Source organism: Corapipo altera, unplaced genomic scaffold (assembly GCF_003945725.1).
Source record: "Corapipo altera isolate COAL_440 unplaced genomic scaffold, ASM394572v1 49, whole genome shotgun sequence".
Classification (NCBI taxonomy): Eukaryota; Metazoa; Chordata; class Aves; order Passeriformes; family Pipridae; genus Corapipo; species Corapipo altera.
In genome coordinates, this window is record NW_020884879.1 from 14,370,308 (window position 1) to 14,393,031 (window position 22,724).

Below are 22,724 nucleotides of genomic sequence, written 5' to 3' on the forward strand. Positions count from 1 at the left end.
AAACTTACTGTAAGATTTATTGCAGGGCCTAAGAAATCATACAGATTTTCTAGAGCAATGTGTTGATGAGAAAAGGAAGTCAAAACCAGCCACTGAATTCAACAGAAAAATGTTTGCACTGAACAGCAAGTTGAAACCCCAATTTTTCCCCACAGTGTTACTAATCCATCATTTCATAGAAATAGTTTTACAATGTTTTTCTTCACTAAGCAGTTTGAGGGCTGATAGTGGAAATGATCTTAGACTTCTGCACATTATTCTTTTGAACTTTGTTGGTAACATGTAGAAAAATAAAATAAGCCACCAGTGTGTGGCTTAACTACAGGAAAGATGCTGTTTCCTGGTAAGAAAGTTAGTAAAACAAGTTTCAGCAATCTCTCTTAAGTTAGGTTTTCAAACTTTCACGTTTGTGAATTGTTAGTGATATTATATAATGCCTCACTGCAAATGAGTTTTTGAAAAAGCTGGGTGACTATAGCAATTCTCTTGTCCTATTCTGTAGCAGTTCACTTCGGATGGCAGCTTCAGTAAAAAGCATCCTAAAGCAAAACCTCTGTGTAAGGCAGCTGCCGAGGGCAGAAGGGGTGTGTACGCCTTGGGGCTTGGATGGCATTGATGGACTGAGTAGCACTCAACCATGTGTTGTTTGCCTCTTGAATGTTTCTTGTCCCTGTGCTGAGCAGTCTGCACTGCTGCAGGCTGCTTCAGTCTTGCTGGTGTCAGGAATGGTTTTGTGGACACAACCCTCTGTTATGAAGCCTTCAGTGTGAGTATCAAGACAAAGCAGGGGTAAAAAACTCTTGAACAAGTGGAAAAGGTTGTTTGGAGATACGTTCCAGACCTTTGAACTTCCAGGCATTGCCATAGGGCATGTCTTTTACCTGCTCGGCCAGAGAGATTAGGTCTTTCACAACGCATACACACACCTCGTAAGTATTCTGTGCTGACGATGAGGTTATTGGTAAACTTTCTCCACCAAAATCCTTGGCAGTTTGTGCATTTCCAGCAGTGATGAAGTAACCTGAGCAGAGGTACAGGTGCCTCTGGGGTGCTGACAGTTTCTGGTTCTCACAAATGGATGGTTTCACAGCTTCATGTATATTGCCTGGTCAGGCCATTAATATGCTCTTCTGAACTCAGCACCTTGCGAAATCGTCCTTTTTAAGCTCAACTGATCTGTTCATAGAATCACAGAATCATTTGAGTTAGAAGGGACCTTAAAGCTAGTTCCAACCCCTCTGCCATGGGCAGAAACACCAGATACTTGCATGTCCACAAAATGGAAATTTTCAGTATCTTCAGTATCTGAAGTACTTTTTCTTTCCTGGAGACCCAGAGAACACCAGCTGCCTGCCTTTAAAGTGTATTGCAAATAAATTCCTTTTTTGATGCATTAACCTTTTTTGCAACTCTCTAATAAATAAAACGCAGCAGTATGCGAAGGCAAAATACCTGCTACAACAGAAAAATGGTGCTTTCTTTGCCAGAATCCAATATTACATTTGCTTAATACTGATATACTTTTCTGTCAGCTAATCAGCATAGCTTAGAGAATCTTAAGAATGTGGTTACACAATTTTGATCCATCCTGCACTGTAGTTTCCATGTAATTTCACAGAATCATGGAATTCTTAGGGTTGGAAGGGACCTCTGGAGATCATCTAGTCCAACTCTCCTGCCAAGGCAGGGTCACCTCCAGCGAGTTACACAGGAACACGTCCAGGAGAATGTCTCCAGAGAGGGAGACTCCACCACCTCCCTGGGCAGCCTATTCCAGTGCTCTGCCACCCTCAATGGAAAGAAGTTCTTCCTTGTGTTGTGGTGGAACTTGTGTTTTAGTTTATGGCCATTGCTCCTCATCCTGTCACTGGGCACCACTAAAAAAGTCTGAAAAGTGTTTAAGCTAATTTTAAATTGCCCTATGCTCAGGACCGTGGCTTTTTTATTATTTTCACTCTGCAATCGGACTACTTTCAGTATTTTTCCGTGACAAGTACTATGACCCGCGCTCAGCCCTAGCTGTACTTCAGTAGCTCTTCGTGGGCACTCTGTGTTGTGTGTTTTAGCAATCAGGCTTTGCTTGCCTTGAAACAGGCGCGGGTTGGGTTTTGCAGTTCGGTGCCTGCATTGACCGCAGGGGCATTAACTGGGGAGGGACTGAATGCGGACAGTTCTTTTTTCACCCGTGCGGCTGGTGCGGGGCCGGGAAGCGGCGGCGCCTGACCCGGGAGGAGGCGCTGCCGCTGGCCCGTCCCCGTCCCAATCCCGATCCCCGTCCGGCCGCAAATGCGCGATGGCGGCGGGGCGGGCGCGGGTCGCTCGCCTGCTGCGGCAGCTGGAGCGGGCAGCGTGAGTGCGGTGGGACGGGGCGCCGAGGGCCGAGGGTTTTCTCCCCGGGGCCGGCACTGCCGGGGGCCGGGGCCGGGCGGGAGCCGCGTGTGGAGAGTGAAAAGCAGCGGCCGCTCCGTCCCCCCTCCCACCGCACACCGCTGGAGGCCCTTGGAATGGGTGCTGGCAGGATACTTTTAGGGAAGGACAGATTCGTTTGTCTGCTTTAGTTTCCCCTTTTAACCATACTTTTTTTTTTTTTTAAACATTTTAACTAGATGTCGGTGCCCGAGCCATGGCCACACTTATTCCCAAGGTAAGACTTAATTTGTGTCTCCAGAGTAAAATCCTGTAGGAGACCGTGACCCTGCAGAACCATATGTATCAGTGTAACCAAGGCAGAGGTGTAGGTAACAGGTGAGAAGGAGAGCAGCTTAAAGGTTAAGGTAAGCAGTCTGTATTTTGCGGCTGTACAGGGATACTGGTTATTGTTGGAGAGATTCACTGTTCCCACATGAACCGCAATTACTGCCTCCTGTCCCTTCCCTCCCCACACCGTGAGGCAAGTTGATCAGGCATTTGCTCTGGCTGCTACTACTGCTGTCACCACCTGAACCATCTCCACTTTAGATCTGCTTTTGGATACACACCTGTTACATTAGAAAGGAAACATGAAGCATTATGGATAAAAAGTAGCTATTCACAAAGGTGGAGAATAAAATCTCCATAGGCTTTTTGTACGCAGCTCAGGCCAGGGTTCTGGAGTCAGAGCAGGAGGCCTGTGCTGAGTAACCAAGCCACCCTGGAGGAGTTTCTGTGTGCATGGAGCATAGGGGGGCTGTGAGAATAACTATTTGTGTCAGTCTCCAGATAGCTGATTGGTCTCCAGATCCACTAAAAATCAGTATTTTTGGGCCATAATTTCTGTAATGGGTAATTCTGAGCAACTTGGTTTCACATGCTTTGCTGAAGACACTTTTTAAAAAATTGCCATTGCCATTTCACATATGGAAAAGCCATATCTGTGTTCAGATACTTGTTTTGTCCAAGGCCATCATACAGCAAGACAATAGCACAGCTGAGAAACAGAATCTCATTCTTCTGCTTGTCTGCTTGATGATCTACTCGGTCAATTCAAATTAAACTCTTCCTAAACAGAAGTCTTAGTTAAGCACACTCTCTGTAAGTTTTAAGCATCGAGTCTGTAGTGTAGCAAGATGATATCAGTTCAGTAAGTCTCTAAATAGTCAGAATTGATTTAACAGTGACTGTAGAGGAAAAATAAAAGTTCTTTATGTTTCTTGGTAGTGTTCAAGGAAATAGTGCAATTTTCAAACTCGGTAAAATTTCCTGAAAGTTAAGTTTGGCTCAAGAATATAACAAAAGGACATCTATTATACTATCAGAAAACAAGAGAGTAAATGTTTTGGACATGTTCTTAGCCTGTCAAATTAATGACTGAAAGTACAGCAGACTCAAGCTCCAGGAGAGGTCAAACGTGTCCAGCCTGGCAAGAGGTGGCAATGAAAAGAGCTGATAGCAGCTGGCCTGGGCTTCAATAGAAAATGCATAAAGGATTTTAATACATCTATGTGTTACTGTTGTGGGTCAGTGCTCCAGTGCACCCCAGAGTGTCTGTGACTCATTATCATGGCTTCACTCATTGGATCTGAACCCAAATTACATATTTTCAATTAATATAGCACATGTAAGGCATGACTTCAGCAGGAAGAGCAGAATGCCTCATCTGATCTTTTCTTGGAGAAGAATGGGCAGTGTCAGTTGATGAAGTTTGTTTCACTTTGTGGCAAAATCAGGATATGCCAGAAATTGAGTTTTGTGATGATTCATGCAAGAACAACATGACAGAGAGAGGCTGTGACTGAAGGACTGTCCTTATAAATATCTTTTCTTCTAAGTAAGGTTGAGAGTAACGCACCGATTCTTATTTATTATTAGAAATGCATGCAGTTTCTTAGTTTTCTAGCAAACAATTCAGTTTCACCTGCTAGTTCAGGACTAGGCAGAAGTAAAGAGAAGTGTAAACACCTGTTAGTATTGCTCCTACACATACAAAAGATTTTCTCTGTTCAGGTGTACATGGAGGATGTCTCATGGATTTGTCTTAAAAGTTGTTCTGAAGGTTATCATGTAGCCCCTACACATTTCTAGCACCTATCAGCTTGTACCAGCTTGTACCAGCACTCAGTTCTACTTATCGTGCTTTTCTGGTCTTTGCAGACTGCAAACATTCTCATACAGACTTCCTGCTAACTTGTTCAGTTTTTATAGGAAATAATTCTTGAAAGAAGGGGAAAAAATACTGGTTTTGCTGAACTACATTAATCAAATTAAGTACTTAGATAATCTCACAAGCAATAAGGGATGAAATGGGTAACTGTTATCCAGACAAGCTGAGATGACCTGTGCAAATATATTAGTGATTCTAAAAGCAAGGAAGTCTGTCAACTCTAGTGCTGAGAAACAGATTGCAATAACTTTTTGTTCCCTAATTTTACTGTTTCATTTCCATTCCAGTCCCTGAGCGGCATACCCTGGGAAATACAGACTATGCATTTGAGGTAGGTTTAATAATCAAATGTATTTGATTTTAAAGTAGTATACAAAACACTTAATTGCTAAACATGGCATTTAACAAATAGTTGCATTATTAAATATTTATATTTCACTTTGTCTGTGTGGTAGTAGATGCCATTTATCCATTTTTCCAGGAAAAAAAGGTTGTTTGGTTTTGGTTTGTTCTCTTTTTTTTTGTAGATGGCCATTTCAAACATCCGATACGGAGAAGGAGTTACAAAAGAGATTGGCATGGTAAGCTGCTATGGTCTAAGTCCATCTCTGGTGAAAAGTTACTTTCTAAAGGTCTGATGGTGCTATCAATCTGTTTTATGAAGGAAAATTTATTTATGGCATGTCTGAATCTCCACTGATTTGCAGTATGTGTTGTCATATATACCAGTGTAAAAAGGCTGGAAAATACTATTGGGTACAGAACAGAAGCATGTTGCATCGATGTTTCTATGGTATAACTGAGAACATGAAATGCAGCTTGGGGATAATTAGATAATTGATGATTTGCTAGGATTATGCAACAATACTTTTCACTGACAGGGAATTTAATTCAGAAAGTTTTGAATCCTGGTGACTCACCAGGATTTTCTCAAGATCATTTTTGTCTCTTCTACTGCTCCTTAAAATGAATTAGAGACTTTCCATTAAATTGGCTAGATTCTCATTCAGCTCTGAGTTTGCACTGTGAAAATGAAGAATTTTTGTTTCAGCGATGTGAGATGATTCACCTGAATACATTGTTCCAGTTTGCTGTTATCTTTGGCTTTTTTTGTTTATCATTTTTTCCTCCTTTCTTGGCATTTCTGGCATTAACAATTCTCTTTTTTATTTGCAAATTTGTAAAGCAAGATAACAGTCAGTAAATGAAATTAGACAGAACCTCTGTCTTTAAACAGTATTAGAATTATTTAGAATTGCATGTATCATGTAGCGCTTGTGACAATTAATTTAGCAAAGGTTAGGATGTATTTTCTCTCTTTTGCCACCTTATTTTGATTTTTAATCAATAAATTAATATTCAATATCAAATTTGCAAGATTTTGATCCTGTGCTTTGGTAGGTATCTAGGGGAGACAACCTGTGAAAAAACCTTTTTATTGTCACAGGAATTGTGTAGGAAAAATATTTTTTTAAAAAAAATTTACATTTTACTCTAGTCTTAACCATGTGGTTCAACAACTTTAGTTTTCTTCTGTTGTAAGACTTCAACTATATCGGTTTGGCAGCTTTAAATTTTATGCTGCTTTCTGCGTCCTATATGTGTGTGGTTAATGCTCTTTTTCTTTGGCTGATATGGTTTTAAAAATTTTACAATAACCAACTATTTTTAGGTTGGGGTTTTTTTTATTATTAATTGATCCGTTGATTTGGATCAGTTTTTAAATTGTTCAGTGTATGATTTTTACTAGTCATTTGGTTTTTAATGTCATTGTTATTGTAGGACCTGCAGAATCTTGGTGCTAGAAGAGTTTGTTTGATGACAGATAAAAACCTCTCCAAACTCCCTCCTGTAAATGCAGTATTGAATTCCTTGGCAAAATATGGTATAAACTTTCAGATATATGATAATGTCCGGGTGGAGCCAACAGACCAAAGGTACTACTCACGTCTGACAGTGCACTTCTCCAAGTAGTGCCTAGGCCTTTCCGGCATTCCCTGTGGCTGTTTAAACACCTTATGACCTGCATACTGGTCTTAATAATTAGTTTCCCTGTGTACTGGTTTAATCCTGACTAATTGGAAATCCTTTCTTGTTTTCCAAGTTTCCTGGATGCCATTAGATTTGCCAAAAAGGGAGAGTTTGATGCCTATGTTGCTGTTGGAGGTGGGTCTGTGATAGACACCTGTAAAGCTGCCAACCTGTACGCAGCCAGCCCTACTTCAGAATTCTTGGATTATGTCAATGCTCCTATTGGGAAAGGGAAGCCTGTCACTGTTCCCCTCAAGCCACTGATAGCAGGTAAAGCAGGAGGGATGTATGTGGAGAGTGAGGGCTTGGGGGTAAGGGAGTTATTCTACACTCTCTGTGATATTTCTATTGAAATCAGTTTACCATGACTGTTTCAGCTTCCTCTGGGCTTACTTCTCCTCTAGTTGTATTCAGCAGCAATTTTACTATTTACTTCAGTGTAAAAATCAGAGCTTTTGTAATCAGTTTGTCTTGTTTAGCTCAATTAGATTGCTTTTACTGAGAAAAGAGATCAAAGTAACAGTTTCTCTTTGACCTGTTGGCTTTGGATCAGGGATTCCTCCAAGATTTCCTGGTTCCTGTGTTTTTGGTGGTGTTACTATTGTGGTTTTATTTACTTATTTTGCAATATTTTATATTATTTATTTGTTGTTATGCCCATTCTTCCTTTTAAGTTCCTACAACATCTGGCACTGGAAGTGAAACCACTGGTGTTGCCATTTTTGACTTCAAAGAACTAAAAGTTAAAACTGGTGAGGTTTTGCTGTTTTGTTTGGGTTTTTTGTGGGTTTTTTTTGTATGCTATGCAAGACAACTGCTTTTCCAATGTCTTTGTTATTTCCCTGCTGTGAAAGGAAGGGATACTGCATTTCATTTCAGGTGTCATTTTGTTTGAGTCAACTGCCACAGGCAAATTTGAAGAGCTTAATGGTTTCCTCCTTGAATTAAATTCATAGCGTATTAACATAATGAAATGCCTATGTAATACATTGGATTATAGTTTGAAGGCAAAACAGGAAACTAAAATCTTTCAAGTCCTTAAATGGCAGAAAATGTTAATTGCAAAGGAAATTTCTACTTATATTCAGGGTCAACCAACTGTTCCTTATTTCCTCTGTATTTTTCTTTCTGCTTTTAAGACTTCTGTTTCTTTGTTGTGTAATTGCAACCAAATGTTCCTTTTCCTGACTTTTGAAACCTCAGGCCTGGGATGCTGTGCAAGTGAGGGACAGTCTTCCCTTGGCCTTTTCATCCCTGGCAAATAAAGATTAAGGCTAAAATGTCATCTTGAGCTTCATAGCTGTTTTGAGGTTTTACTTCTAAACATGTGGATTTTATATGCCATGCAGTCTGCAGCACTTGGGACCCAAATGGGTGTGCTAAGGTGTTCTGATAATAGCTCAAGAGTTTTCTAGTCTATAAGTAGTCAATCAGTCTGTGTCTGTCTGTCTCTCCCTCAAAGCTACATCTGTGCCTCCATAACCAAAACACGAGGGCATGGTTATTACAGGTGCTCAAGACAGCAATTGTAGGCCCAAACCAGTTTTGCCCTCTGACTGTTCACAGGAGATACAAATTTAAGAATACTGCAGATACCATGCAGCACAGACATTTTGCAAGTATAGGCTGCTCAGGGAGTGTTGCAAACAGAGAAAGAATGCTATTGCCACTTCAGGCAAAAGTCTCAAATCATATAAGCCTGCTACAGGGACTTCATCGTCAGTAAGATACCTATGATCTACATTTATAGATACTCCTTGCTCTCTCTTCTCTCTCTTCCCTTTTACGTTCATAGTTTCAAATAAGTTCCCCTCCCTATTGTGATGTTTTGAACATTAAGCTTGTCCTATTTTGTTGCAAAAAATCTTTAACCCATTTTCCTCACTTTACATATTGCAGGCATTGCTTCAAGAGCCATTAAGCCAACATTAGGCATCATTGATCCTTTGCACACACTGTCTATGCCTGAACGAATAGTGGCCAACAGTGGCTTTGATGTGCTTTGGTGAGTTTTCTGTGTAGGCTGCTACCTGAACTTATTACATTTTTGTATTTTTACTATGATGATTGTAGAAAAAAATATATTTTGGGAGCAGAAAAGGATGATCTTTTTTCTCCTTTTGCTCTTCTCGTTAAGGTGAGCTCTGTTATACTTTCCTCTTAGTTAGTTTCACTGCCTCCCTCAGAATGTATGGAACCAAATCACTCATTTGCAGAAATTTGCTTCCAGGATGGTTGTTGTCAGAGAAGAGGGTCCAGGTGTCTTTTTTTAAGAGATCATAGAGATTATTAATCAGAATTGTGACAGCATTTATCATGTCTCATAGACATGACAGGGAATAGAGAACAAGGATTTTCTAACAAAAGCCATGATGTGTCAATAAAAGTTTGTGAAGGCTTGTGAGATGCTGGCAGGTCTTCACCCAATTATGGCCATCTTTGGAACGTCTCTTTAATTTGCTTTTCACTTGGCACAAAATTTTCTTCATCTTAAACCTACAGCTTTTAGTTTCACAAAATGCATTGACATTTCTATTCGGAGAGCCAGAGCTCACTTTGCTTCTGGATTCTGTGTATATTAAAGCAATAGAGCTGTAATGAAACAGTGATTTCTCAAACTTGGTGAAGTACCCTGAACTGCAATGTCTGTAGTGGAATTAAGGCATTTGTTCACCAATGAAAATGGTTTTAAACATCTGTAGTTTTAAACATCTGAATGTAGCCATGTACCCAGTGCCCCTTCTTTATGTGCTCAGATTCATGAGAATCTCAGAGATTAAACTGTTGACAGTTCCACCCAACTTAAACATCATACCCCTAATTTTTTAAAGGTCGATACTTCTAAAAGAAAGGTACCTTAGTGATGCTTCCTGTGCTAAAGCTTCTTACAGTTCTTTGTCCCACAGAAAGAAAATGCACCCATTGCACATGTACAGTGTTCTTCAGTGAAAAGCATTACACACCAAGGTGCCAATGCATCCAACCTAGCTTTAAGCATGGTGTGAGCTGATAGATAATGACTGTGTTTGGATTGCCGTCTGTGTGTTTGTTGGAGAGTGAAGCACTCTGGAGGCGCCTGCCCGGCATTCTCCCAGTTGTCTATGAGATTGTATTTTTGTTTTTGGCAACTGTTAAACACCAGAAATAAATAAGAACCTGCATTCAAGGGACAGCAGGGCAGTAACATGGAGTTCTCCCCCTTAAATAATTAATTTTTTAATCTTTCTGTCAGCCATGCTCTAGAATCATACACCGCTCTTCCTTACAACATGCGCAGTCCCTGCCCTTCAAACCCGATCAACCGACCAGCTTACCAAGGCAGCAACCCTGTCAGTGATGTCTGGGCTCTTCATGCTCTGCATATTGTGGCTAAATATTTGAAAAGGTAATACATTTAACAGCCATCTGCCTTGCAGTATGTTCTGTCTTCAGTGCCCTGAAAGGGATGCTTAGAAGAGCTTGAATTTTAGGCTAAATTAAGGCAAGCTGCAACATTAAACTTTCATTTTCTACCCTGGGTTTTTCTTAAATAAAGGAAAATTTTTTTTCAAATAAAATTGAAAGTAAAATTGGGGTTAATAGGTTTCTTGAGGGAGGTAGCTTTTTAATGCCTCTGTGAATCTATTTTAGAAGTCCTGTTAAAGATATTTCAAGCTGCTCAGTTAATATGGGAGTATCATTTACATATTTTTCCAAGAATCAACTTTTTATAACAGTGTAATGGGAATATGTAACAAACTGAACAAAATACTGCTGATGTAACTTCTGTGACCATCAGAGTAAATTAAGATACTTACACATCCATCGAGAAGGTAGCCACATACACTTACGAATGTGCAGAATTATGCATTTATTGAAAACCTGCTCATACTTAGAAGACCCTCAATTTAGAATAAGAATTGGCTTAATTGGATGCTAATTTTGATTCCTACCAATAAAGTTTTAGCCAGCATACAGCTTTTGTATACCATGTGCCCTTCTATTAAAGATCATTGTGGAGTTTTGTTGTAAAAGACTTTTTACCTAGCTAGTCAAAATAGTTTTTTCTTGTTCATGTAGAATCTATTCACGAGACTTTTTCTCCTTGTTGTCAAAGTACACAAGGAGCCTGAGGCATAGAAAGGCAAGCAACCTTGTCTTTTTCCCACAACAGGTGATGGGATCTAGACTGCCACCTAATGAGTGGAGTGATCCTTGAGCTGTACACAGAATGGCCAAAGCTCCTAAGTAGAGTTGTTTAAATCACCATTGAGGTTAATCTGGTTAAATTCACTTTATTTACTCAGTTTTTGGAAAAGTGAAAAGAGGCTTGCCCTTCACTGAATCAGTGCAATCTACTTAGTGATCCAGAAGCAAGATTGTTCTCTTACTGCAGTGGCTTGATCCTGTTTCCAGCATTTTATCTCAGCTTATCTTAGAGGGTTTTGTCTATCTGTCCATAAAGAAGCCCTCTTCCCCTTCTCCCTCCCGAATCACCAATCTGTTTGTGAATTTGCTGGTACACAGAGCCATCAGAAACCCTGAAGACCGTGGAGCAAGAGCCAACATGCACCTGGCAAGTGCTTTTGCTGGTATTGGCTTTGGCAATGCTGGTGTCCATCTCTGGTGAGTACAGACAAGCAGTAACCCCATATGAGGTCAACTTCTAGCTAGTGTTTGCTTCAGATTGTCAAAGATGTCACTGCCTTTGTTGCTGAGTGTATATTAAGGGATTGTAGCCTGGCCTGTGGATGCTGAGGGAGCTGTGTGTTGTGAGAAATTAATAGGCTTTTGGCATTTATGTGTATGAGGATTGTGTATTCTAGCTTGTGATACTCAGATCCAATCATGTAAAAATTACAAAACATGGCCTTCTTTACCTTCCTTGATAGTAAAGACCACAGTAAAAAAAAAGTCAATGACATCTAAAATGTTAGATTTCATGCCAGCTTTTCTGCAGTGAGACAGAATGATGTAATCTTGTGCTTTTCCTGAACTGATGCAATTGTCTGTAAGTTTGTCTGTAGGGTAGGCAATCAGCAGGCTGAAATGAGCTGTAATTATTATTGTAAGGCAATATAGTTTCATTTGGATGGAAATCTCAGAGATTGAATTGTGTGAAGTTTTTAGCAGTCATTCTTTTCAAAGATGTTTCTTTCATTCCTTTTCTTTGAGCAAGTCTACTCTTTTAATTATACCTTAAAATTAATGTTTATTTTTCTTAGGCAGTATGATCATGTAGGGATGCAGATTATGGTATTTTTGGCATATCTGTATTATTTCAGGAACTGAACATCTTTCAGTCCAGTCAATGGAGTAATATAACTTCACACTCACAAAGTAAGGAGGTACTGTTTTTTACAGCTATATCCCTGAGGTGCAGAGGGATGAGGTTTGTCTGTACCTGATATCCACACCACAGCTGTATGTCAATACCTTTTGAATATCTGTGCTGAAGAGACTTGCATACCGAAAACTGACCACACAAGGGACTGAAAGCAAATTTTCCAAATGCCAGGAGTGCTGCCCTAACCACTTGCTCTCTGCTCTCTGTTCCAGCCATGGAATGTCTTACCCTATTTCTGGTTTGGTGAAAACTTATAAACCAAAGGATTATAATGTGGATCACTCTTTAGTGGTAAAACTTGGTTTATCTTTGGTTTTGTATTGTACGTTTCAGTTGTCTGTTATCTGTCATTAATGAGTATTAAAGCATATTGAAGTTAAAAGTACATGTCCTTTTTTTTTTTTTCCCCAGCCACATGGCCTTTCTGTAGTGCTGACATCCCCAGCAGTGTTCGCTTTCACAGCACAGATACATCCTGAGCGGCACTTGGAAGCTGCAGAGATTCTAGGTAGGAATCTCTATGGATACAGCTTACCTGTACAAATGGAATTCTTTCCAAAAATTCCAATTTCCAAATATTTTTTTGAGAGGAAAAAAAAATGCGTGCAAGCAATTGTTGTTTGTTGTTGTGAGGGCGTTAAATTTAAAAATCAGGATTCTGGAGTTAATGTGTAATGCAAAGTTAGCTCAAATAACACTAAATTTTGATATTGAATGATGTGGTTAGAGGAGCAAGCTGGAGAAATCATCTTCTTGGCTAGAAAACTGGACAGCTGAAATTAACTGTAGACCTCTTACAAATCAAAGGAAAGTGGCTGCAATTGGCATATATCTTGGTGCTTTATGGAGAATAGTTACCATGAAATGAACAAGTGCTCAGGTGCATTTGCTAAAAGACAGAATTTTGCCTAACAAATTCCCTGCTATGACAATGAATTAGAACAGGGTGGTGTTTCGAATCACTCCTGCTCTTTTTCCATGGCACACAACTGTGGGTTTGGGTCTTTGTAATGTATGCCTAAGCTTGTTTGTAGGTGTTGGAATTTCTCAGTGGCTGATGTCAAAGGAAAGCATGGAGTAGCTCTCCTGTGGACACATGTGATGGCTAAGAAGTGGATTAACAAGCTAAATGACCTTTTCTGCTTCTTAGCAGAATAAAAGTAAATGCTGCAGGCTGACAGCTCATTTAAAGGTTACCTTTTTATACAGCACTTTGTTATCAGTGCAACCCATCACAAAAAGGTGTCCTAGAGAAAGGATACCTCTTAATTGCACCCCCAGCACGACTGTGTAATAAACCAGCTTCCAGTGATGTAATCTCAGAGCTGTTAGCAGTCTAGCTGTGACAGCATGGCTCTGCAGTGAGCTAATTTATTTATGTCTAAGATCAGGTGTTTGTCTGCACTAGGCTCTATGTTGTAACTAAACTGCTGCTAATACCCATGCTGGCTAAGGAGCAGTCACAGTCAGGCAGCAGTGCAAAGTGGTTAGGCCAGCTGTCCTTGTATTTGGAAAATTTGTGTTCAGTACCTCGTATGGTCAGCCTTCTGTATGCAAGTCACAGCAATCCAGCCATATCTATAAGTAATCTGAAAACATCCCCAAGAAAGAATGGGACTTTTATACAGACAGTGAAAATATCACAGTATTTTCAAGAGGTCATAAAATAACATGGTCAGAAAAACTACATTCAGGGAAAATTCCATTTGTTTCATAAACGGTGTCTGTGAAGCTCTTCAGGCTTCCTCTAAAATATGCAGTCCTGCCTGTGGTCAAACCAGAACACAAACCTAGTTGGAATCATATGCTAAACTACTAAACATTTGTGTTCCTACAGCAATATCACAGAGCTGAAATTAGACAAAGAAGATGTTTTTGGATAACTAGTCACCACAGCATATCAGAGAATTTGGCTCTTGATTTTAAAACAAGTGGCTGAAAAGCAGTTCCTTTACGTTTTGTGGTATTAACTGCTGCTATAAATTCTGTCTCTAGAAGTTCTGTTAATTTTGTCAGTAGAAATTTTAACTATGTCATTGTGTGCCTTGCTGTAAAGGGACTCTGCCGAAAACGTGTCACAGGGAATTGAATTTATTACTTCCCATCTGGGGTGTTTACTTCTGATTCCAGTCCAGAGTCTAACTGACTACAGTAGCTGATTCAAATCTGTCATGTTGCCAAGTGCAGTGACTAAGAAGGTATTTTATGACATGAAGCAGATTACTAAATAGTTATGTTATGTGTAGGTACAGCTGTGAATTTGGGTAGATCCAGAAAAATCTTAATACCTCCCTGGGTGGATTCTTAAATAGTTGAAATAGGTGTGTGTGCAGTCAGAAATTTTCTTAAGTGCAATCAAAGACTGATGTGTCCTTTAGGTTGAGCAAAAAGAAAGTCCTAGAACTATAGCAATATTTTAAAACTGCCAGTCACATTTACTGTCATGTTTTATCCTCTTCCTTTTGCCTTTTACTGTACTATCTGAAGATAGTGTATTTATTTATTTATTATTTATTTATGTCTCAGTTACTCCTCCATAGCAAAACCCAGGATAAACTCAGACTTCATGCCATAATCCTAATAGCACAAGACTTGGTACAAGATTCTGTCATATCTTATTTATCAATTTCTCCCAGACATTATCTGCTATAGCACTGCCAGTCCTACTACCCAAATATCTGAGCTCTTCAAATGAGCTTGTAGGTCTTCTGTTCACTTTAACTCCCTTTGAATGTTCCACTGAACTGCGTGAGGACCACAGGAAGTGTTTTTTCCCTGTAGCTATTTAGTTCTCTTACTCATCTCTCGGTATGGCACTTGGACCTAACATAGTTCTGGTGTAACATCATTGAGGTTACACAGAGAAGCAGTTTAGCTTGAGTTACTTTGAAAAAGAAATCTTATGGAGGAACCTGTGTCTTTTGTCTGGACATGCTTTTGTTATTACTTTTAAGTAAGTCCTGACCATTTATCGAAAAAGGGGAAGCAAGCTATTCTGTGAGAAATATTAGTAATCTTCCTTTTTATATCAATGTTTTCATTACTGTTCCATAGTTGTTTCAAATATATCAGTTCCTCCCCTTCAGTTCTGCATCATCCTACACAAATCTGCGCATCCTCAAATTAAATTTAGGATTTACTCAGCCCCCTGAACACTTGCCTGCCGTCTCCTGCCTTTTTCAGCCTGCATGCTCTAGTCCTGTATGTGAATCTGTAATTGAGCAGAAGAGTCCTCTAGATGTCAGCAAACTCAAGGCATTAAAATGAAGTTAGCATTTGGCACACTGTCCATAAAAATAAATACCACTGACGTTCATGCGTTAGCTTCTTTCCTCCCAGCAGTTAGTCAGTCTGAAAAGTGCTTCTCCCTGTAAGCACAGAGGAAAAGGAAGTTAACCTCATGTGGCAGTTAGTCTTTTTGGCATCATTTACCTGCTTCTGATCTTGTTTTATTTCACCTTTCACAAACTATTCCAACTGTAAAATGAAGGCTGATTCCTCTTTTTACTTCATGTTGCTTTTAGGGCAGTGACTGCTGTGTATGGATATGTATTCAGCTGATATTATGATTAAATTAAGTCCAGAACAGGCTTCCTCCGCTCTCTCCACCCTACAGTCAAGGCATTATGTCTTATTTTAGGAGCTGACATCCGCACTGCCAGAATCAAAGATGCGGGGCTTATTTTGGCAGACACACTCCGGAAATTCCTATTTGATCTGAATGTTGATGATGGCTTAGCTGCAATTGGTTATTCCAAAGCAGACATCCCTGCATTAGTCAAAGGCACTCTGCCTCAGGTAAGACAGAAAGCAAAACAGTTTTTCTTGTCAAATAAAATAGAACAGATTCTGGAAAAAACAGAATTGCTTCTTTTCAAACAACTGTTATTTCTATTCCTGCATGAAAACAATTAACGTGAAGAAAACTACGGATAGTCGACTGTGTTTTGTTTCATTCCACAGTTTAGGTTTTTCTTTTCAGCGGGATTGAGTGAATGCTGTACTCTGTAATGGCTAAACGTTCGGGGTTTTTTTTTAAATGTCACGTTTTTGAAAAAGAGGATTTTTTCATAGACCTTTGATCTTTGTAGAAGATACTGCTTTTTCATAACTATTTCTGCTAATTATGTATGCAGATGGGCTATGGATAAAGCCTTAATACCAAGTGCTATCTGGTAAGAATGACCGAGCTTACTTTACGTTAAACTTTCCATATTGAGAAGTTGCATTTTTCTTCCCAGATGGCTTTTTTGCTCCATTGACCCCCATCAGAATTTGAAATAAGGTCCCCTGGGATGATATAGATTAAACTTGTGATACTCTTTATTGTTTCAGTGCCCACAAAGACATTACAAACAGCAGCACACCACTCTAAAAGCAAAATCCAGTGTCTTCCTTGTAAAAAGAGAGTTTGATTCATGTGCTATGAACTCTTCTGTCCAGTTATTATTTATTTCCACCAAGTTGCAAGGGAAATAAACATTATGGAGAAAGTGAAAATTTTTTAGGCCAAAAGGTTATTCGTTTTTTACAGCAGACCTCTTACTATGTCTAGTTCTTCTCAATCATGAATCTCAGAGCAACTTAGAGCAGCTATATTTACAGTAAATATTAATATTCCTGTTTTATACCTGAGAAAATGACACAAAGGTGCAACTATGTAGGATCACACACAACAGAGTGGTGGCAAAGCCAGGCAGAAAACTAAGGTCTCTGAGCACCCATCAAATAGCTTATGTATGTAAGTCGTTACAGGGCATTTGGGGGGTTTGTTTAGATAAATATGTTTCTTTAAAACAATTAGGTTTAGGTCATCATAAGCAAAACATCTCGTTGAAGACTAGTTTTGCATGACTAGGGGAGGGGAAAGGTTCTTCTCCAAAAGATGTTGAAGGGTTTGTTAGCTTAGCTCAAATTGACTTTTCATTCATTTACTGTGGTCTCATGGCATTGATGATTGTACTGTGTAAAATGAGTTGACTTGATAGTTTCTCAACCTGTATTTTTGTATATAAGATGTTACATGATGAAAATGTATTAGCCACAGTATATTTTTTTTGTTGTTTTCATCTTGCAGTAGGTTTGCTTTGGAATATAGCACTGACCCACTCATGTCAGCAAAGCAGTGTGATGCAGTTGTCATAGCACTAAAAAGCATGCAAAGTTTATTCCATGTTGCGAAGTGCAGGCTGCAGGAAAACAAAACTAATCTGACTGTCAGAATTTAGGTGGGAACTCTGTTGGGGCAAACACCTGTGCTTGAAGTTAAAATAGAATTTATTTTCCTTCCTAAGTGAGTCTATTGAAATTGATCCTATTTGCAGATAGCAGTGATTCTAGCAGAAGATGCTCTCTTGATGTCTAAGGTGGCTGGCCCTGTGGAGAGGATGAGAGAAAATGAGGGAGTGGAAAAGCTGTTCTCTGGCCCAACCACCCCTGCAGACATCCCAGAGACAGCTACAATGGTGCTGAACCAGTGATGAGCCTTAAGCTACTCGGTTTTGGCACTAAACTAGAATGCACTGAGTCAGATTAAGGGAGCCAGGGCCTTGCTGTCTGGGCACCAGCAAATATCAGCAAGCTTGTGCAGAAGTAGTGCTGGTGCCTCTGTGTCGAGGCATAAAGGAGGAGCCTCCATTTGCAGCCTTCTGTCAATATAGCTGGGAAATGCTACAGTCTGTCAGGCTGATTGTCTCCTGTCTCCCGGTGTGGCTTTACAGATAACTCTGGCCATTTCAGTGCACAGAGCTGCAAAACTGGACTTTGGCCCACAGTGTCCTTCTGTAAGCCTGATGAATTTATGAATATTTGAGCACCAAGTTGTTATATTTTGCATATTATAAGTCTGAAAAAAACCAACACACTTTTGCCGTAGTACTATTTGAATTTTCCATTTGGTTTCAAAACTGCATAGAAGAATCTTAAGCTTCTCTTCAGCTGGATCTGTGTGTCTAGCAACACTGGTCAGGGATGAGGAAAGAGGTACCATTTGATTGCTACTTATGCACCAGCAAAGCTTCTCCTGTAGGTAAAATAATGCAGACAAAGCTGCACTTTTCATACTCATCACAAGCCATGCTAACCATGATTATGAACTGTGAATGCCTCACAGCTGGCTTCCTCACCATGCTAGACCAATATTTCACATTCAGTTTGCAGTGTGGTGGTACTCTTGCTGTGTAACCACATCCAGCCTGCCCACAAATCGCATCCCTGCGGGCTGAGGGGGAAGTGGAGCGGCTGCAGCATTGCACTGCGGCATCACCCTGGGCAGGGGTGTGTGCTCCACCCAGGATGGCAGCTCAGCTCAGCCTCCCACCCAGGCAGGGGGCTGGAGGAGCCCCTTCCCCAGCATCCCACTTGGTGCATGAAGCAAGGACCTTAGCAAATGACATCCACTTTCTCACATGTGAAAAAGGGGAAAGAGATTTAAAGCTGGGGACAGCATCTTCCACAAGGGAGATGTTGAAACAGGTTGTAGCTGTAGAAATTTCCTCTTGCCAAAATATACCACATTCATCTAAAGATACTGCATTCGTAGTAGTAAGTCTGGCTTCTGTCTTTGTAGACATTTCTAATTCTTTCCAGTATTTCAATAAATGTTAAAATCATTGGTTGCTGGAAACAGAAGTGCTAATCATAACCAGTATGAGTATGTTGGCATTAGGCCCTTTAAGCTGAGTGTTTCTGCAGTACCCGAACACCTACACTAATACAGCTCCTCATCCTCAGTAGCACAGGGCTTTTCTGAATTTCCACCCCTGCCTTTGTGGTTATTTTGTCCAGCAGAGCAGTGAAGCAAATACCTGGGTTTCATTTCTGTCAGTGGTACTTCAGCACCTACAAATTCGGTTGAATCACTACCCAAATGAAGGTCAACCACAACTACTTTGTGTTCTGATTACAAGGTGTCAGGCTGTTTATTAAGAAGTTTCATACCATATCTTGCCGTGTCCCTTTATTGCAGTCTGAGTTACAAGCACTGTTTACTTTGCCCATTTACAGCAGTTCCTGGGCCTTGGGAGATGTTATGTTTTGAAAGTCTTGGTTCCTAAAACTCGAACTCCTGGTTCCAATGCTGGCAAATGAATTTTAAAAGGGACTGTGTTCCCAAGGTAATATCCTCCAGCGTACTGACATCTTGATGGACAAGGCCCGTGTTTGCAGTACTTGACTCTGCAACTGAACGACATTCTAATCTTGCTTCTCTGTATTTAATTATAGGCAATTTTAGGTAATATGTTCTTGAAAGTCTTGTACAGTTGACGAAGCATCAACCTTAATTACTCGATTACTTATTTGCAAAGCCTTGTTGTTCTCTGTAAAGGATGTAGTACAGAAACACATAATTCAGCTACTGTTTGATTAATTTTATTGACAACCTTAAGTAATTTAGTTTTTCTTTAATCTTATAGGAGAGAGTGACTAAGCTATCACCACGTCCCCAAACAGAAGAGGACTTAGCAGCTCTCTTCGAGGCTTCCATGAAGCTTTATTAGCTTAAACTTTGTGTTCTGAAAAGTGTGCTCTATTCTAACAGAGAGGTAATTTCTTACAGATACAGCACTGAATTTGTTTAGAGCATGGAAGAACTTGGGTATTTTTGACCTCTGTTCCATTGTACACTGCAAAAAGGTCATGCAATTCATCTTTAACTAAACAGTGCTTTGAAGTGAAGACTTTACAGTGGTTTCTTTTTTGCTCAGTAGTCAGTGGTATTGACTTGCATAAAAGTTGGAGCAGATTTCTTGCAGTAGTGAAGGCTTTCTTGTGCTTTAGAGATGGTCAAAGGTGGGAAAATGTTTTAAGGGATATTCCAAACCATTTTGCAAATTATGCTTCTATTTAAATTATCCATGATTTTGTTCTGAAAAGTCACGCTAGTTACAAAATAAGTAAGATCATTATTAATTAGGGAGGGGGAGTTCCCTGCAGAAAATGTCAGCTTACTGTATTCTGTTCTGCTTATCATCATTTTACCATCTGATTTTGCTAAGAAGGCTATTGAACTGGGGTACTTCTTTCATTGTTTGGTTAAGAAAAAAAAACTACACACTTTCATAGTTGTTTGGAAAAGGCTTCCCGAAAATTTGTTTTGAGTTAAAATTCTCACATGTATTGTCAGATATTTATCTTTCCTTTTAGGATCTATGTGAAGTGTTCATCAGAGGAATAAAATCAGAGTAAAACATGGTCACATGCTCAACAGGAACCGTGTAATAGCAAGACAGTATCCATCATGGTCATTCTGTCTCTGGAGGCAAGAGCTCCTTTTTCCTGCTGTGTTCTGTGGAAGGAAGCTCTCAGCTGTGTCTTACTTTGCTGTGAATGAATTGCTTCTGCTGAGCTCTTGCAGGTGCTGTCCCTCACAGTGCAGCCACCAGCTTAAGGAAGTGGCTGTGTGCTGTGGTTCAATATTAAAAATTGGTGGTGAAGCATATGGCTGCACAGTGCCCCGTGGGGAGCACTGGTTAAATGTGGGAATGAGCCTGCACCTTCAGAGCAGTTAACCAGCTGGTTGACTGTCAACTGAGAAAGGGAAGTGGGGAAGGGAGAAATGAAACTAAAATTTTAATACTATTTTTCTTTTTTAAAAAGGTTCATGTGGTTGTGTGTACAGTTCATTTAAATCAGTTTCTGCTTCGTGTTGAACTGTTTCAGCATCTGATTCATGCAGCTACCACAGCACAAGACAAATGTGAGAAGAACCCCATAACCTCTGGTGTGCTTATTTCTTTGTGCTGGGAAGGGAGCACTTTTCAGTCACCCTGTTGAAGTAGAAAGCTCTATACTTTCACCTTTGCATTTAGATGTTTGTCTGATCAAGCTAGTGCTGTCTTAGAATCTGAGAACAGATGTGTACTCAGTATTGACACTGGATCTGTTTTAGTGCTGTTAAAATGGGTGGATGGATGCTATGGTTGAAGCCTGGTTGTTTTTAGCAACAGAACAGGTTTAGTTGCCATAGGACTGCACTGCCTGTATGCCTCAGCCTGTGCTGGGATACACATCTGATTTCCATGTCCTTCTGAATCTTTTCCTCTGCTGAAATTGCCCACAAGTACCTCTGTCATGAGGGGTGATATAGCAAGAGATTCACACTGTTGTATTGTGCGAAGCTTCCATGTTTTGGAAAAAACCCCTTTTTGTCAAAACCTTCTGTCAAACCCTGTCATTCAAGGTCAGGCTGGATGGGACTCTGAACAACTTAGTGTAGTGGAAGGTATCCCTGCCCATGGCTGGGGGATTGGAACTAGATGATCTTTAAGGTCCCTTTCAACCAAAACCATTCTGTGGTTCTATATAAACTTTTGGCCTGTTTTGTCTTTCCAGTCCTGTCTTTCTCCAGCACACTTTTTATTTGCCATTTATGCCAATATGGCAGTTATTGGCAGGCTGCATTTCCAGCTGACAGAACCTCACACTTAACTTCCTATACCAGGTAACCCAGAGCTCTTGCTAGTTTTTAAATTAAACCTCATACCCCCTCTGATTTTGCAGGTGAGACAAAGGGTTTGATGTAATACCTAACCCAGCTTAAGCAGATGGTGCTGTAAGAAGGACCCTTTCTGTCTTCCAGAGCCCTTTCACAGCATCAGAGTCTTCAGCTGACTTAAACTGGTTGTGAAGTCTCACTCACTGATATCAGCTACACAAGTAGTGGTTTTCCCACCACCAGTTGTTAGTTACTAGTGCAAATTTGCTAAGGAAAAATCGGGGGATCTCATGTCACCCCACAGTGCTGTCTTTCAAATAGTGGTGATATGACAGGGAGTCACACCCTGGCTCACAGGCAGTTGTAGTTTTATTCGCAGCTGAAGAGTTATGTGGAGCTTTTCATGTATTACTCTGTACTGAATTACTAAATTACTCTCTACTGAAACAACCTAGTTGGTCAAATGTATCTGTATCTTTGAACATGTCGATTTTGTGCATGAGTCTGGCATTTGTATGGGGAGCTGGGTGACACTGTAATTCTGAGTGTCCAGCAGTGATTTGGCATATGTGTGAAGTCTGGGCAGCTTGTTCTTCTGGCTCTTGTTGCCACTCTGTTACTATGTTTAGATGATGCTGAAATGCAAATAACAAAAATAAACACAAGCTTGTTTGAATGTGTTTGAGAGCAGTGTTTAACTCTGTCATGTTTAGTTCAATCCTACAAGGTAACTATGAACCAAATTATTCAGAGGAGGAGACTTTCACTGGCTTCATGAACCATAATGATTCCTCCTGCAAAGTCACTTGCCTGGTGAGCTTGACACTGTGCACCCAAAAGCATTGTATCATGGATGAGAACTGAGAGCAGTGGTAGAGGCATTCCAGAAGTAAAAGCCTCTGAACTGCTGCATAGTATTTCTGTGAACATTTAAGACTGTTTCTGGATAATCAGTACACAATACATAACCAGTAGATAATCAGTTGTAAATATTATTAGATATTTCACGACAACACTGTTGATCCTTGTACGTCATACTTGCTAGCAGTAAGGCTTGATTGAGTCACTCCTCTTCCTCACGGGGTCAAAGACTTACTTTCTGCCTTAAACAGCTGTAACTATATAAAAGGATTTGTCAGTCTCTATATAAAGAAGAACAAATGTCCAGTTCATATAGACCATGATTTCTGAATAGGTTTTAAGTGAGCATATATGTCAGCTATTCAGTCATGACAAAAGGATGGTTTGAAGAGGCTTTAGGGACTCCTTTTAGAGTAGGAGTTATCACGTTCATGATTCTTGCTGTGGAAATTCACCTGCTATTTCTTTTCCCTAGTCTTGTATTCTCTGAG

At 40.1% G+C, this 22,724-nt stretch overlaps 1 protein-coding gene across 3 annotated transcripts; it reads left to right on the forward strand.

Annotated features, from left to right (window-relative positions):
* The first annotated feature begins 812 nt into the window (after positions 1-812).
* ADHFE1 (alcohol dehydrogenase, iron containing 1) lies at positions 813-21,993 on the forward strand. Of its 3 annotated transcripts, XM_027638626.1 has the most exons (15): positions 813-929; positions 2,607-2,644; positions 4,867-4,910; positions 5,107-5,160; positions 6,362-6,516; positions 6,684-6,880; positions 7,285-7,362; positions 8,510-8,615; positions 9,843-9,995; positions 11,117-11,215; positions 12,149-12,227; positions 12,348-12,444; positions 15,577-15,734; positions 19,352-19,480; positions 20,082-21,993. In XM_027638626.1, the coding sequence occupies exons 1-14, from the start codon at positions 871-873 to the stop codon at positions 19,433-19,435; spliced, it is 1,401 nt and encodes a 466-aa protein (XP_027494427.1). In that variant the 5' UTR covers positions 813-870; the 3' UTR covers positions 19,436-19,480; positions 20,082-21,993. The 3 variants fall into 3 exon arrangements, with proteins under 3 accessions (XP_027494427.1, XP_027494426.1, XP_027494428.1); XM_027638625.1 differs by having other exon boundaries at positions 19,352-21,993; XM_027638627.1 differs by lacking the exon at positions 813-929 and adding an exon at positions 2,266-2,349 and having other exon boundaries at positions 19,352-21,993.
* Positions 21,994-22,724: the final 731 nt, after the last annotated feature.

Bases quoted from the DNA above. Each gene is read 5' to 3' on its own strand.
- ADHFE1 (XM_027638625.1), top strand. From the start codon at position 871: ATGTCTTTTACCTGCTCGGCCAGAGAGATTAGGTCTTTCACAACGCAT. The intron at 2,645-4,866 runs GTAAGACTTAAT...TTTCCATTCCAG, and splicing joins TGGCCACACTTATTCCCAAG to TCCCTGAGCGGCATACCCTG. The intron at 6,881-7,284 runs GTAAAGCAGGAG...CTTCCTTTTAAG, and splicing joins CCTCAAGCCACTGATAGCAG to TTCCTACAACATCTGGCACT.